The 17195-nt window shown below is 43.5% G+C and overlaps 3 protein-coding genes across 3 annotated transcripts in view; 1 reads left to right on the plus strand and 2 right to left on the minus strand.

The window, feature by feature from the left end:
* The window catches only part of LOC131282922 (E3 ubiquitin-protein ligase MIB2), a 42421-nt gene extending 32935 nt beyond the window's left edge, over positions 1 to 9486 (minus strand). The window contains exon 1 of the mRNA XM_058312468.1: positions 9437 to 9486. The gene's annotated coding sequence lies outside the window, so the exon portion shown is untranslated. The remainder of the gene's footprint in view (positions 1 to 9436) is intronic.
* Positions 9487 to 13311: 3825 nt separating this feature from the next.
* On the plus strand, positions 13312 to 14133 carry LOC131283012 (uncharacterized protein C1orf50 homolog). The gene is made up of 2 exons (XM_058312570.1): positions 13312 to 13369; positions 13440 to 14133. Exons 1-2 carry the CDS (start codon positions 13312 to 13314, stop codon positions 13979 to 13981), a joined length of 600 nt encoding a protein of 199 aa, XP_058168553.1. The 3' UTR covers positions 13982 to 14133.
* On the minus strand, positions 14047 to 16910 carry LOC131283011 (protein hook). The gene is made up of 4 exons (XM_058312569.1): positions 15305 to 16910; positions 15110 to 15225; positions 14823 to 15046; positions 14047 to 14760 (listed from the first exon to the last, which is right to left on the minus strand). Exons 1-4 carry the CDS (start codon positions 16748 to 16750, stop codon positions 14483 to 14485), a joined length of 2064 nt encoding a protein of 687 aa, XP_058168552.1. The 5' UTR covers positions 16751 to 16910; the 3' UTR covers positions 14047 to 14482.
* Positions 16911 to 17195: the final 285 nt, after the last annotated feature.

Genomic DNA, 17195 nt, shown 5'->3' on the forward strand with positions numbered 1-17195 from the left:
ACAGGATCTATAGGCTCTTATCGAATGTAGCTTTTGTTTTAGTCCTCTCGTGGAAATATTAAGTTAAAATGATCATTGTTCTTTTAAAATATTTATTTTATTCTATAGAACCATGAGTAGGAAAAATGAAGAAAAGTTTAAAAAACAAATTGGGCATTTATTTCTTTGTGGAAACATTTCCGGTTATTATGATTCAATTTCAAATGAATTGAAATGATTTGAAAAATAAAAATTTAAAGTATGACAATTAAGATCAACTGATTTGAACATTAATTTCTTAAACACTAAATCTGTTTGAGGCACTAACAAACGTTTAGTAGAATCATATGCAGCAGTTTGTGCTCAAAATTAAATCGATAATGATATAAATCCAAATTTAATCAATAATATTCGTAAACCCATGAACGTTCTGGAGAGAAAGTTGCTTACTAATTATTTCCGTTATATTTATTACTTTCCGCAATAGAAGGGGTGAAAGATAAAACAAACGGCACGGATTGTAAAAGGTACGTGGCTTGTTGATCTGTTGAAACTGGGGGCCGGAAATGTTTTTTTAGGTTGAGCGTATAAAAGCCCAAAAAGATGGCAACCACCCAAAAATATTCCAAAAACTTGCCAGTTTCTTCTTTACCTTCCAAAAACTTCTGGACTATATTAATAGTTTTGTTTGTTTGGGAACATTCCGAAATGTTGAAAGTTTGTGTAAAAGTTTATTAAATAAGTTTAATTTTGCTTTACTTTTATTTTCCATACTTGAATTAGATCCCAAATGGTTACAACGCACATTTTCAACCCCAAAACCCAAACTTCCACGACCTGCTGACACTTCCGATTGTTTAATATCGAAAAACGAATCTCGGCAGCTTCCGGTAAAAGCAACAATCTACTTCCTTCCGAGTTTCGAAATACATTCTATTCCATGCGGACAAACACACACACACATATAGATACGAAAAGGCCTCGGGAATGTGTGGTAACGGGCGCGGGCGAGATTGGAAGCAGCCAGATGGACCATGAAATAGAACGGTTCCGGATGGAGCGTGGAAGTGAGGGGATCGTTTCAATTTCATAACTTCCTCAAACGAACGATCGCCACGTATGTGGGTAGCATGGAAGCATCGGACCGCTTGGAGTTCGCCGCGTGGGGTGATAAAGGAAACAACTGGCCCGGCTCGGTGAATCATCGCGCACGTCCCGTCAGTCATCGTTGACGATGTTCCTCCATTCGGTCTGCGCTGAATGGAAGTAACGTCCCACGTTTCGTGTCACCGACAGTCGATCCCCGTACGCCACAAAGACGTATGACCCGTCCAAGGGCATGCGATGCACTTAAGAACAGCCCCTCCCGGTGGGGTGGTGGTGAAACGGGTCAGCATCTCCTTGAACGGCCCGGGGCTCGTTATCTACTCGTCCGACACCACATTCTATCGATGCCACTCGGTGCATCACTGGCTGCTCATCAACACACATCCCCCCCCCCCCCCCCCCCCCCCCCTCCCACAACTCCCTGCACCGTTGCGTTCAAAGTCAATTGACTTTTTACTTCAGCTACTTCAGTTTTCACAGCTGAAGCGCAACCTCCAGCTGACCTCCAACCTTCGCTCCGCTGGGAGGTGGAGGGGTGAGTGAATTTTCAAGTGCGATAAAAGGGCCGATCCTTCTCCCCGCACACACCAACCCGGCGCACACCGGAGAGGTCGCATTTTCCCGTTTGGCGCAGTTAGGATGCAATGGCATGGTTAATGATGAGAGATAGGGAGGACGAAGAAAAAGGTTGATGCAACATGCGCCTCGTTCTTCATCCTTGTTGTAGGTCATTGTTCTAGAGGGAAGGTTGATTGCCAAATACAAAAAAAAGGAAAAACTCAATCAAACTTCTTTCACTGGAACGAAACAAATTTTTGATTTAGTTACACTGCAAAGGAGCTTTTCGTTTCTGAGTAGTTTCATCCATGTTGGCTATATTGGCACTCCGTAGTATAAAATGGAAAATTCTGGAACTAAAGAAAGTAACATTTTTATTTTTGAAGTGTTTTTTCACAGCAGAATGTTCTGTGAGATATGCTTAAAATACATTAAGTTAGGACTGACAACACCCTGATTGTAATAAGAAAATATATTGAATGGGATGTGTTAAAAAGTATTTTACATTACAATCTCAAATCAAAATCCGCTTGGCATGAATTACAAAATTAGTCTCCATTTGAAACGATCATGAACAACATTCTTTGAATTGCCGATATCGGTGTCCTTACAAGCGAAAGATGCATTCGACGAGTTGGCTTTCTTTCTGCACCCGTTCCAGGCCACAAATTGTTAATTGATCTCATTTTAGATCCAGCTGCCCCCATCGCCAACGGTTCGGCGTTGAAGAAGGAACGGCACTTTCCAGCGACGGCGAGCTTGCGGGTGGTTGTCGTACTTTGCTGCACTTGCCGTTATCGCTGCAGCAACACCACCGGGCGGGGCCTTGTGCTTGCTGGTGCAATTAAATCGACCAATCGACCCGGGCAATCCAGTCCCAGCCGAGCTGCTACCATTCTCCCCATGGGGGGGACTACGGCGAGAAGGCCACTCGCCGCGAGACCGGCGATGAAAAGCCATCGAGAAACGCTGGTGACACTTGCGAAAACTGCTTCAGGAACTCCGCCTTTGGGAGGGCCCCCGGAGGAAGTCGTCGATAGATTGCGGCCATTGGCCACAGCCTGACGAACCGTGCAACCCGCTGATATCGGGCCGAATGTGGTGGAGCAGGATTGGGTGGTGCGGGACCACCGTTGCATTCAATCGAACGTGATTGCATTCAATTGATAATGGACCTCCCCATCCATCCTACTACTCGAGCCGTCCTACTCGAAGGGAACCTCCACCGACGCGAGCAATTACGCTAATTGATGTGCAGCGTGTATCAAGGTTTGGGTTCTTTTCGTCCAGCGCCAAACGATAGCTGCTGCGACGCGATTTGGGCTGCAGTAGAACATTTAACCCTTCAAGTGACAAGGCACAAAAGATGTTCTTGGTACATTCTGAAAATGTATGTCAATGCTTTTTCCTTCTAGGAGCAATGATAGATTACTGAGAATATATTAGCTTCGGATTTTATAACCCACGGAACAGCACATGTCCTTAGATGTTGTGTATGTTGTAGTAACCTTTTAGTATAATATTTAGTGAAATTTTATCATATTCTTGATGTTTCACTTTGTGCTACTGGCGCTTTATTAGGTCCGGTTCTTACTCCGATCGCGATTCAACAGAGAGACTCTCGAGCGCATCTCGACTCTTTTATATTCTAGTTGCCTACCTACCTACATATCTACTATCCTTACTTAGTGTGTGATCATACCTATCCTTACTTGGTGTGTGAATGTGTTTGTGTTTTAGCCTATCCTGCTAGCACCAGCTACGCCAAATGTCAACCTAAAGGACACTAGAGTGTTCGTGCAACGTATCGTATCACTACAATATTAAAAAAATAAAAATCGATGTTACAATTCTACAACTCTCAATTTCAAACATAGTCGTTGAAATTAAGAATTCAGAGTTGAACATTTGCATTCTTTTTACATTCATCTTATTTATCACTTTGGCATCATTTTACAAGCACTAGTTTAAAATAACTTACACATCATTTCATTCATTTGGCATCATTTTACAATCACTTGTTTAAAATGACTTACAATGACACATATCTTTTATTATATCTCTTTGGCATCATTTTACAATCACTTGTTTAAAATGACTTTGCAAAATGTTAACAAACCAAAAATGTCTTAATTGACTGACGATCCATAATTTTCAGACTTTTGACAAAAAATCCTGAAAGCGATGCGACAACAAATAATTTTAGAAAGGCCACAATTGTAATGGCACAAAAAATGGAGCCAGTAAGTTTAAAGTAAGTAATAAAAAGTTAATGGTCGATGGCAGATTCTGAATTCAATAATAAGTTTTAAAAACGAAATGGTAAAAAAAGTGAAATAGCCTTGTTAAAAAATGGAAGAATTACATAGGCGAAACAGTTAGATTAGATAAAAAATAAGTAAAAACTATTATATTACTCTAAAAAGTACTTTCACTTCCATCCTACAATTCTCAAGTTACTTAAATAAAACTTAAGTTGGGTATAAAATGATTGCATCAACACCTTGCGAGTTTCACCGAAGGGTTAAAAAAACGCACGCATAGGTTAGTCACCTACTCGCCAAGAATGTCTGAAAACACTTCCCCAGACGATTGATTGATCAACGGAAATGCACAGAACTTCACCACGTTATCGGTGCGCGATCGACAAGCAAAGATTGCGAAAGTGATGAACAAAAGCCGAACAGCAAATACACGAGTCATTGAATTTAGAACTCGATGGCCATTTGGCGAACATCCCCCCTTGACCGGGAGACGTCCCTGGCCCGTTGCCACTCGATAACCGGTTGAGCGGAAGATAGAGCTTCGAATCGCGACTTCAATCGAAAGCCCCATTAGAGAAACACGGGAATCGACATGAAAACATGCGTGAGAGCGCGCCTCAAGGTGCAACATGGCGCCCGTCCCCGATGATGACATCCCGTCGGAAGGAATAGGTACTACTGATAACGATAGCCACCGACGCCAACAGATATTAAATGTGTTTTTTCTTAATTGTTAAGAACTTGTGATGTTGCTGGGAGAAAAGAGGCCGACATGGTACCGTGCTCGACGAAGGAAACTGTCGAGTTTTTCCTCCAGATTTTGTCAACCATTGTCATGAGCTTTGCCAGAATAAAGCATTTCTTTGGACAAAGAGCCAAAACCTTGACGCAACAAGGTGCTTTACGACCGCACAAAGTATACAATTGACTGTGCTCTACTTTCTCCGCAGCAACCATTGTATGTCGGGAAACAGCAAAAAAAAAAGCTACATTCCCACGAAGCCATATGCCGGGAGATTCGTTGCAAGGAATCACATCACAAACCCACCGACCGGCCCCACTTCAAAGGGAAGCGCTAGGAAAGATTTCGCTTCGCTTCAAACGATAGAGAGTGAAACAAAATTGTAAAAACTACGAAGAAGATTGGTTTGAAGTGCCACTATTGTGGCCACTCGTAGAACGTCGTCGAGAGTGGCCAGCTGGAGTGGGGTTTTCTTTTTAAAGTCTTGCTGCAAACACGACGATGCGTTTCGATTCGCACAATTCAATTGCGACCGGCGCTGCTTGCATCGTTAGATGCATTTATGCTCTCGGCTTTCGGAAGAAGAATATGTTTTTTAATTCCAACGATCTCCGAAGGCCGAACCGTTCAGCAACGAATGTCTTTGAATTCACCGCATTCACCACGAACAGCTTTGCAATTTACGCCTATTCGGTTGCGGTTTATGTGAAATGGCGAGAGGGGAAAGGATGGGATTTCAAACGGTGCCTTTAGTCACAAATAATTCACCACGACGAATATGGCAGCTCTTTCATCCGTTTTTAAAAATCCTTCAAAGATGAAAAATGTACCAGGTGACACAGTTTTTCGCCCATATTACTAATTATTCCGCACCGCATCCGTATGTGTTTGAATGTCGTACCTTAATCCTGCCCCACATTCGGCTTATCCAACCGAGCATCCATTCACTAAATGTTGAAACGTTCGGGAGGAACCAGAAAAAAACCCATCCTTTGATGAACAGGATAGCGAAAGGATGCACCACCGCGGGTTTCAATGTACTGAAACTTTACACTGTTTCCCAGCTTAGGACATTTCGCAAAAGGAAAAACAACCCACCGAGGCAACCGAGAGCTAGTTAAAAAAGAAATTGTTGACCCATCTCGACACGGCAACGGGCTCATGTTTTCGCCACTCGAATAAGCGAAACGCCGCTTTTCGCTCTGAAGGGCATCCTTTGCGAAATAAAAAACAAACATGCATCCTTCGCTTCATACCACCGGCCCGAAGAGATCCTTTCTGCAGGACCGCTTGGGGGCCACTCGGGATTTTTCCCGCTTTCCTACCAACACATTCGCGCCAACAACTCGCTGGATCCTTTTCATTGCAAGCACCAGTTGAGCGGGAGGATTTAACGGAAAATCAACATAAAAATTCATTTGGAACCGAGCCCAAGGGGCCTGGGACGAGCGGTGGGAGGAGACGGAAGGGACGCCGTAAAGGAAACGACAGGATCCTCGGTCGGGCTTCCTCCGGCAAACCTGGTGCGCCGGTTCCGTTGACGAATGATGTTTCCTTTGCCATTTCCGCCGGATTTTGTCCCCGTTTTGAGAAGTAACGTAGCGTCGTTACCGCCACTATCTCATGTTTTTTTTTTTTCGTTAGTGATGGTGCGTTTGTGTAAGAAAAAAAGAAACATGTTGAATCCACGATTCGTGACGGAAGATTTTCTCCGTTTTTTAAGGAGAATTTTACCATTTGACAATCTTGCTACCTAAGCTTGACAAGCCAAAAATTATAATTCATTTGCTAATACCAGACAAATTGTTTTCGTTTTTTTTTCAAAAACAAGCGCAAAATTAAACAGTTTTTTAAAAAATTGATTAGTTGAAGTTATTTTTACGGTATAGCCGTGCTCCTTCTTTGCATGTATTGTATTGTTCTAAATTATAAAACACACAAGTGATAAAATTAACTTATTTATATTAATTTATAAAGTATTCACAAAATTTAAATTTCCAAGAAACATGATACGATAACTTGCAACAATTCAAATTTTTAAGAATTGAGTTTGAATTTTCTTAAGGACCAACATTCAAACTAATATCATTACATTGAAACAGGATTAAGCTTCCTAGCAAGATAAAATGTACCTGCAGCACGAATTACCCCGAAAGAGAGTTCAAAGTATCGCCCACAAGCAACTTCGACCGCGACGTTTAAGAAAGTCCAAGACCATAACCAGACCAATTCGATCTCTAAAAGAAGCCCTAGTCACCGACGCTCGATTTCCTTTTCTGCGACTCCCGCCGACCGGAAGTCACCCACGGACGAGCAGCGCGATCTCGATCTGATCGGCACCGACGAAGGCGGAAGTGACATGTATAAGAAACGCGAAGACATCTTGCATCCAGTTGCCTGCGGTTGGCCTCATTCGCGCAACAATCCGTGGGCAGGAAGAGACAACATACGTTATGATAACGTAACGCATCGTTCGAAATTGAAGATTATGCTTCTTGCGGAACACCAGGGACGGCAATACTTCCCTAAAGGGCGAACAGCAACAAGGGTCTGCGATGTATATGGAGCTCGTGCAGGGGGAAATATCGTTACCATTATCTTTCACAATCGGCTCCCGGCTGTGACTCATGGTCGACTGTTCGCGCTACACAATTTTTTCATTAGTGCTCCACTTTTTTATATGAAAAAAATAATCAACAGACCAAGGGGACAACCACAACAAGTAGTTTGGGTTTTCTGCTAGTCGTTCTTATCGTTTACAGTAGTGCTGCCGTACTTTCAACCAAAATGTGGTAGCGTGAAGATAGTGCGGGATCGGGAAACACACTATGATACTAGCGAACGATACAGATCGGGTTAGTATTTATCTTTGTTTTCTTGGAAAAAGTTAAACTGCTTGCAGACTAGCTCAAAAAATAAATATACCTTTATGGAATAAAAACCAAATCCAAACAAAGCGAGGTAAACAATTTATCGAAAAAACTTAACGAGTCACAAGTTTCCCCATACATGCTTTGCTTAATTGGTTTTTCCAATTGGTAACGCCTTTTCTGCGCTAATCGGCCGAAACGATCTTTCATCTTCACTCAGCGGGGACAAATTATTTCCATTAAAATAATTATGCATCTTCTGCGAAAATGGCCACACGCGGACGCAATGCAGCAGCTTCCTTTTCCTTATCGGGCCACATCCGGCAACGCGCAATGGTCATCGCTTTTGTTGGTTGGTTGGTTAGTTGGTTGAGTGGGGAAATTGAACCCTCGGGAAAACAACGACTGACATCTGGCTTCCACACTTTCTATTTAATCAAAGACAAATCCATACCACCCTGGTGGTGGACGACCGATTGGAGGGTGTTTAGGTCTACAAACTGTAGTATAGGATTCAGCAGGAAGTATATATTAGCAGAATAGACGCAGAAGATACCACATCGATACTTTGGATTCAATAAGTTAATACAATGTTATGGTTCGGAAACGAATGTGGGTGCATTTATAGTTTAGCAACCTATTCTATTGCACACACTATTAAATTCTATTGTAACTAGTGTATCCTGCGTCTCATGCTCAAAACCATTTCCAGATAACCAGGGAATGATTTTTCTTAATTGATAAAACTAGAAATAATAATTTAATATAACGATTGACAGCAGTGAAAACTGAGCCCCTTTAAACACCAGCTGTCATTGAACTCGTGTCCTCGTGTCGCCAGGTATGAGTTTGCATGCCAACGGAAAGCATGAAGGATTTCCAAACAAACCCCCTTTTTTATGTTCCCGCAAGTAGTTCCCTAGGGTTTAATAGCTTCGTGACCTGCCGGCGCCCGTTTATGCTAATGAAAGCCACAACAGTGTAGCGAACAAACGACCTTTTTCCGAGCTCCAGATGGCTTGTTTTTATTTACCGAAGTTCTTAAACCATCCCAAATCATTACGCAAGGTTGTTAAGAAGATATAACGATTGCTAATACTATTTGTATTGATTGCTTTGGAAAAGCTTGAACATTACCTCGCACGTGGACTTATGACAAAGGCGCGAATTCCATAGTATGCCATCATCGAAAAGACGACTACAGAGCATGAAAGCAAAACAACAGGTAGCCATGGAAATACCATGGTGACTTTGCGTAGCGTAGGGATTTTTCGTCCTCTCTCCCTTTCTGCACCGACTCCTAGCAAGTTCATGTTTACGGACATGCCTCAATTCTATCCTCAGTACGGATTGATAAAACGTTGCCGTGTCGGGCGGTGTCACCTCTCTTCTTGGCGGTATTTATTTCTATTTTTACAAAACATTAGTAATTCCAACCATCATTTGAGTTGTCGTCGACACGATGGAGGATGTTGCCGAAAAAAAAAAACAAAAACCCTATCAAAACGAGCTCGAAAGTATGCCAGGAAAATGGATAGCGTTTCTTGCAATAGTTTTTCCGGATTGGAGAAATTCTCTTCCGACCGCTCCTTCCGCATGGCAACAAAGCGATCGATCGGAAAGGCGTTGCCGTACAGAAGCAACAATAGAACCCTCCCGGGATGGAGGAAAACGTTGGGTTGCCTTTCGATTCGAATTTCCCTGGCGGTGAGCTAAAAATAGAAAACGTTCCGCATGGGGATCGGTGATGGCGTTGGTTCGGTGTTCGCTGATCTCGCACCGATCGGAAGTCAAGCTGGGTAGAGAAAACATTTGCATTCGCCTGGCAAACTTCAACGGGCACCATCTCGCTAGTGTTCCCGCACCATTCGTCCGTGATTTGAAGGTCCCAAATGTTTACTTGAACAACTACCTACCACTGTACGCGTTCTTTTCCTCGGACGTGATTCGGTTGAAGGTTTTCCTTTCCTTTCCTTTTTGGCTTCTTCAACAAAACACACACTCAAAAAGGATCAGGATCGGCTAGACGAGCGGTGGGCGTGCAGGGTTAGTTTACAATTATCACACTTCCGGTGCAAGCCGACCCGAGCAACAGGGAAGCCACTGCAGGACACTACCTCCGGCTGAGGGACGCAGGGATATGTTAATCCCTAAGAACACCAACTGCTTTGCCTCGCCTGACGAAGGATGTTTTCCTTTTCTTTGTCGATCTCACACACAAATACACACACACACACACGGTACACAGAACGGTCAGCACATGATCGCTTGCAATCGTTGTAAATTGCCACTTTTCACTGCGAAACACATCAGATAACTTTACAACTTCCAACACTTACACCGCAGGGTAACAAACCACATGCTGGTCGCAGCTTATAACATTCACGCACGATCTCGCTCAGCGTTGGCAAAAAAAAACACGCACGATCTTACACCCGTACTCACAAACACGCACACACAGTTGCACAACGTCACAGTGAAAGGGTGGCCGAAAATAGAAGTGCAATAGATCGGAGGTGACGAAGCGCAAAGGGACTTCTATTTATTTTTGTTTCACTTTCAGAGTCGAGTCGACCAGCAGAATACAACTGCAATAATGCACAACTGCGGCAATACGGCTGTCGATGTGCCTTTTCCTTGTTTAGTTCAACTCAAATGGAAGCTGTGGACAAAAAACAACAAGAGAGAGGTATAGACACAGAGCGATGAAGTGAAACAGTTACATTCCCTCTATGGTTTAAGAAATACTATCACCTTATGTCATGAAAAATAAGAAAAAAAACACCCGATACAAGTAGCCCTTGAAGCTTGCAGGGAAAAGTAAACAAATGACTGGTGCAGCAGTTTCTTTGCGTCACGTTAATGTTGACGATCATGACACAATTTTTAAACAAACAACAAAAAACTAACAACGCAAACAATTGTACTGACAACAAATCGCACATCTTTAGTACAACGAACCACCATTTGGCGTACAAACTGTGGCTAGACTTTAGCTGTAGGCCACCTGGTTACTTCTATTTCGAATGCCTTCTCCTTGGCGGAGAGATGCTTGCAAAGATTTGCACACTTTCCTTTCGCCCAGGAGCCCTTCAGGAAAAGGAACGATGGCAAAGAAACACAAACATTTCTCGGTTCGCACACCTACAACACGCACACACCGACGCGTAGCTTGAATGGGCGAGTACGGCGACTGCACAACTATAATCGTACGCACTTCGCGATCGCGATTTTCGATCCGCAACAACAGTGGGGTGATCCCTCCCCGCCCTTTTGCCCAGTTCCCTCTCCCTTTGCATCAAGAACAACCACTGTGTGTTGCCTTCGCGATGAGTCAATAGAGCGATCAGGGAGGGACGAGGGTAAGGAACAACAATCCCAGGGGGTTGAAACCTTTAAACATTAAAGGGATGTCACCGCATCGTGCGGTATCATGCGGTCGCAGAACGTTCTATACAATGATATTTTGAGCTGATAATCGTTTCTTCTCGAACTTTTGGCGTATCGCACAGCCCAGCCTGAGGACGATGACTAATCTAAAGTGGCACAGCTTTGCTATAGATTTTCCTTGGTTTAACATTGCACCATTGGAGTGCCTCCTCATTGGGCAGTTGTCACTTTTCAGTCCGGAATTCATCAATCCCGCGGAGATAGTCATTGTTTTGCGCTGTATTTTGGAGGCAATGCCGAGAGCTTCGACACGGTTGTGAGGGGGCCCTTTAGACTCTCCCAGAAATTCCGTTTCGGGGCGCGATTGCCTTTTTTGTCAACACGGGAAAATCTACACAGGAGAAAAAAAACATACACACTGCACACAAGCCGTGGTGCGCTATAGCAACCACTTTGCGGTACGGATTGGGAGGATTTTTCTGTTCTTTTTTCGGTGAAGTAGAAGACATCAGATGACACCGTTTTACATTATTTCTGGGCGCTCGGTTGCCGAGCGTTTTTGCTGCCCTTGACTGGATATATTTTTACCGCTGGTGCTGCTGCTGCTCCAAATAATGATGATGGCCGCTGTTGATTTTGTACTCACTTATCGCTCGGCCTGAAACAAACTGCAGAATCGCGCATCAACTTGCTGGCTCGACCAACCATTCCTGCGCTACCAAGGTGACTGAAGTTTGACAGAAGGTTGCGTCAAACGTGATTTTCACAAGGTTCAAGATTTGTCTAGTCAATTGTCAAAATAAAAATTTGTTAACCTTCAGGTCTACGACCAAAAATACCTACGTTAACATACGACCGCCTACCCGGGTAGGCCATACGTTTTGTATGGGGGTTTGCATTTTGCTGTGCTTCAAAGCTAATATCTTTTGTTCTAGATGCCGTAGTGAGTTGAAATTTTCAGTAATGATACTTAAGAATGTTTTCTAACACATCCCATTCAAATAATAATATTAAAAATTCGATAAGTAAGTAATTTTTTCATTCAAATATATTTTATCCCATGGATCTACAATCGCCAACTCTGTAAACCATACATTTTCAATAAGTTATTGTGTTTGTTTATACTTCTTAAGTTTCTGGTGAAGTAACTTCTTGGTGCCTTCAACATTTTTGCTTATAAATTGAAATTTCAAAGATGTAGAAATATTTTTCTTTTAAATTTTACGTTTTGGAAATGTTCATGTTCCTCAGTAAATTCGGTGGCATATCTGGAGGAAATTCTTCATTATACATTGTTACAACTAATATTTAAGCCTTAACATTTTAAAACTTAGCTCATATACATAAATTCGATCGTTTTGTTTCAAACGATAACAGTTTCTTTTGTATTTAATTCAACCCGTTGCATCATGATTTTCTTGCAATTAATAAATTATTATTTTGTGTAGAAAATTATGAAAGTTCACCTAGAATGCTTTCGTTGCCGCTGTGTGGTCCAAAATGTAGCATAATTTGCATATTTGTACATCGTCTTCGAGTTTATCTGATTACTAATTGTTCGAGGGGTTCGAGGAGTAAAACAGTCTTTCATAGTGTGTCGTAGATAAATTTGGATTGTTTTCAATATAAATATAAAAAGAAAAACCCGAGAGGCACCTCCTTTCACCTACTGGTGGTTTGTCTTGGTACAGAAAAATATAAACTCTCGTACAAAACGTATGACTTACCCGGGTAGGCGGTTGTAGATCTAAGGGGTATAAATAGAAAAATGGTGTAAAAAAATACTTAGAATAAAAATAAAAGGTCGGTTTTCGGCAGAATGATAGAGAACATGTTGCTTGAGGCATTCCAGGAATTTCGTGTCGATATAACTGTTCAATTCGAAGTAATTGCAAAATAAAAGGGCAAAACTTACCCAGGTAGGCGGTTGTAGATCTGAAGGTTAAGCAAAGGAGGTGGTCTCAAAAGGTGCGGGCAGTCCCAAAAGATCAATAATTTTAGAGTAGAATTTGTTTCCGAAACACATAAAAGATTTATTACCCACTAGATCCAACATTTTTTGCCAACTAACCGAAATAATGAGTAAATTGTGTTTCGGATAAACCTCCTACCTCAAAATAAACTAACCTTGACAATTAGTTTTGAGATCTCGGTAGATATGATACAACCTGTCTTTCTATTTCATTTCTCGAGAACCTCACATGCAGGTTTTCGAAAATTTTCATCACAAAAAACATAAACAAGGCAGTTCGCTGGAGATAACTAATAGAATTTAGAATCTCATCCCTCACGCAAGGGGCCCTTTCAGAAATTTTCGTAAGAGCTTAGCTGATAAGAAGATCCCAGACAACACACCACTTTGGTACCACATGTTTCGATGATCTGTTGATTTCACAATAGTATGAAAAGGATGGCGCTCGAAACAACATCTAAAGAATATCAGGATGCGCTCTCGAAAGGTAAGTAAAACGTGTGCCAACGTCCTTGAAAAAAATGTTTTACAAATGTGCTTCATTTTCTAACCAACAGTTACTCTGGTGGAGCGTAATCCCGCCCCGAATGGGACGGCAATTGTGAGCATGTACCGAACGGGTGTGCGGGAAGCGGACGACATCGTGACGTTGGCGAAGGAAATTCAGTCGGCCGACATTGCCGTTACGAATAATGCGTGCGCGAAGCTAGTCATGATAGCGGAGCAGGTCCGTTTTCTGCAGCAGCAGGCGAAAAAGATTCTAGAGGAAACGCAAGCCGCACAAGAGCTACACCATGCGGCGTGTAATTTCCGTAAAATTCCCGGCCACATCTACCACCTGTATAAACGGGCCTCGGGGCAAACATACTTCAGTATGCTGTCGCCGGACGAGTGGGGACCGAAGGGTTGCGAGCATCAGTACCTAGGCAGCTACAAGTTGGAGCACGATCAAACGTGGACCCCCATCGAGAAGATCGAGAAAGTGCAGGAGAACATACGGTGGGCACACCGTGTGCTGGATGCTGGGTTGAATACTAATCGGTCAAATTTCCTTTCGATTGATGAAGCTGGTGCTAATGACGATAAAATGGAATCTTAGATAAGTTAAACTTATAATAAAATTACAAAAGATTTAATCAATCTAACAACGTGCTAGGTGTTTGTCAAACATATAATATATTTACTATATTTGGAATCCGATATTACAAGTCTTGACAATAGCAAAAGGAAATATTAGCAGTGTAAAATAAATACTACACAAAGAATTACACTCGTTTAATGGGGGAAAAACAAACAGAAACTCTGGACACTCGTACCCCGATACTTTCGTTGAAAGTAAACCCAATGTCATCTTGTGGAGCGGAATTTCCCCTTCCGTAAATTAGCGCAAAATAGAGGTAAAAAGAAGTCCCTTCCATAAAATTCATCTCGCTTTTGGAAGGCTTGGTTGTTAAAACTCGACCACCTGGGTGGTGGAAAACTGTCACTAAACGATACTGTTTCGACTATCGCGCTAGAATAAGGCACCTTTCGGCCACAAATTGATGATTGATGATCGTGCGCACCACCGCTTTCTGGGTGTTGGAAGGATAATATCGAGTTACTTCTTTGCGAAGTTTGCGTTCAATGGTTTCCTGGCCGCCGGTTGCCGTTGGCGAGCGAGAAAACTTTGGCCCGGGCCGCTGAGGAGTCGGGCATCCACCGCTTCCCGATGACAGGCCATACCGAGCCGATAGAATGCGGTCGCTATCAGTTGTTCTTCCTGCTGCCCCATCGGTGGACGGTGTGGTGTGTTGCTGGCGGTCGCTGGTGCCCCATCGACTCCGGTCCCGCTGGAAGGATCGCTGGCCATGTGCCCTTTTTCCATCAAGAGTGCCTCTGGAGGAGTGATTTAATAATTTAAAAAATACACAAAACAGATAATCGAATTTTGTACTTACCACTGATCGCGTGTGGATCGAGCGTTTTGATCACTTCTTTCGCCTTTTCGACACACTTTTTGTAGCGTACGTCAGCTGCCTGCAGTTCCTGGTCTTTTGCTGCGAGGGCTGCCTCAAGGTTGGCTATTTTCGTGTGTAAATTGCTGAGGTGTGCCTCGTCAATCTGCGAAGACCGTTGTTCTCCACCAAGATCCATCGTTTGTTTGAGCTGAAGCTCCATTTCACTAAAGTGAAAAGCGGGAAAACTGTTGGCAAACAAAAGTCTATCGATGGTTTAAGAAACTTACCTCTTCGAACTTCCGTCGTCCGTGTGATGTTGACTGAGGAGTAGAATTTTTTGGTTGGCTGCCTTCAGCTGCTCCCGTAGCTTTTCATTCCGTTGATTCGAATCGTCCAGCAATTGCTGAAAGATATGCAAATGTGTTTCGTAAACCAAGTTAATGAGGAAACAAAACATTCAACAATTTTCAAACCCAACTCACCGATAGTGCCGTTTGACCACCTTGTCCCTCACGTAGGGCTTTATTTTCCCGCTCCAACCGTTCGATTCGCTCGTGGAGATCATTCGAGTGTAGTTCCTTGGACATCGTGTTTCCACCAGCTCCTCCGCCATGGCCAGCTCCATCCGCCCCAATCGCTTGGCCACATTTGAGCTCGTCAAACGCTTCCCGCAGCGAGTCCCGCTCGCTCAACAGATGTTCTTTTTCACGCTGTACTGCCGCCAGTTCAACCTGCAACTGATTGAAATCGAACTCGGCCTTCACCGTCTTGCCCATTTCTACGTCAAGCTTGGCGTGCATGTCCTGTATTTCTTTTTTGTACAGCTCTACCTGTCCCTTTAGGCCAGCGTACTTTTTTGCTTCCTCCTCGTACTGCAGATTTTGCTTCAGGTACTCGGAACTGCGCTCCTCCTGCAGTTTCATCTGCTTCCGTAGGTCGTTGTAATCTTCCAGCTTTTTCTTGTAGGTTTGCAGCTGCGATTCGCATATCTTGAGCTTTTCATTCGCCTCCTTTAGGATGTCGATTTCGTCCTTTAGCTGTGCTATCTCGGCCGTTGCCGTGTGTAGTTCATCGATCTTGACATGCAGCTCGCCAATCTCCTTTTCCTGGATCATCGATTTCATCTTCAGATCATCCCGGGCTGTTTCCGCTTGCAGTAGTTCGTCTTTGAGGCTGTCCACCAGCTTACGTAGTTCATTGTAGCGCGACGATCCAAGCTGGATAGGTCCGAGTGAGGTGCCATCGTCGCCAATCAGGTTTGGATTTTCGTACCGGCCAACGATGGCCTGCAGTTTAACGATTTCCTGCTGCAGAGCCGACTTTTCTTCGATCAACACTAGCATTTTCTTGTTCGTTTCGTGACACTTTTGGGCCAGTGTGTCTCGGTCTTCTTGCAGCGTCTTCACATCCAGACTGGAGGTGGTGTTGATTGAGTTTCGCGACGGCGAGGCACCCTGCCAGATGTACTCAATATCCTGCAGCGCTGCCATAATGTTGCGCTGCAGCGACTCCTCAAGCTCCATGATTTGTGTGATGTACTTTTGCTTCTCCAGACAGTTCACGGCACAGCCAAGTATGAGCTGCAGCAGGCGGCCCAGTTCGTATGCGTCACACTTTTCAGCGATCTTCAGCGCATCCGGACGCAACTCTTCCGAAAGGTTCAAGCTTAGCTCGTCCTGATAGTACACGTAGATGCCCTCGATAATCTTTCGCAGATTGCTCACCTTCAGCCGCCAGTTGGCACCGACGTCGGATTTGATCTTCGACAGCCACCCATCGGTGAACACTTCCGGGGCGATCTGATTCAAGGCCTGTGCGAGGGCGGCACCATCGGATAGCTGCTGCACGGTTTCGTGCGGGGCGGACAGATTCAGTACGCTCAGCCAGCGCACCAGTGATTCGTAGATTTCCATTTTGTCACTTTCCATCACCGACCACGACCTCAACCCCGGAGCACCCGGATTTACAGCAGCGTTAAAGCAGCAAAACCCGAACAAGGAGGGTAAATACTTGCACCCGTGTCGTGCTGTGCTGGAAAACGAGCCTTAAAATAAAATATAACGGCGATCCTCCCACGGACCACTGGCCAACAAATAGGTGTACGTTTTGTTTACAACTCGACAGCCTTCGATGCGTTGACAGGGAAAGTTGGGAAATTTCTACTCTTTCTACTGACAGCTATAATTGCCCTGGATAGATTAAAACTTTCAGCAGTTAAAAATAAACAAATCAATAGAACACAATTAAAAACATCGTGAAAATATAATAAGTATTCTGGCCTTCTAGCATTACACATTTTGAGATTATAAAAAAATTTAAAAAATTTCTCAAAAACACAAAATCATACGAAAGGTACAGCACCGAACTTGTAAA

The sequence above is a fragment of the Anopheles ziemanni genome, chromosome 2 (genome assembly GCF_943734765.1).
Source record: "Anopheles ziemanni chromosome 2, idAnoZiCoDA_A2_x.2, whole genome shotgun sequence".
In the NCBI taxonomy this organism is placed as follows: domain Eukaryota; kingdom Metazoa; phylum Arthropoda; class Insecta; order Diptera; family Culicidae; genus Anopheles; species Anopheles ziemanni.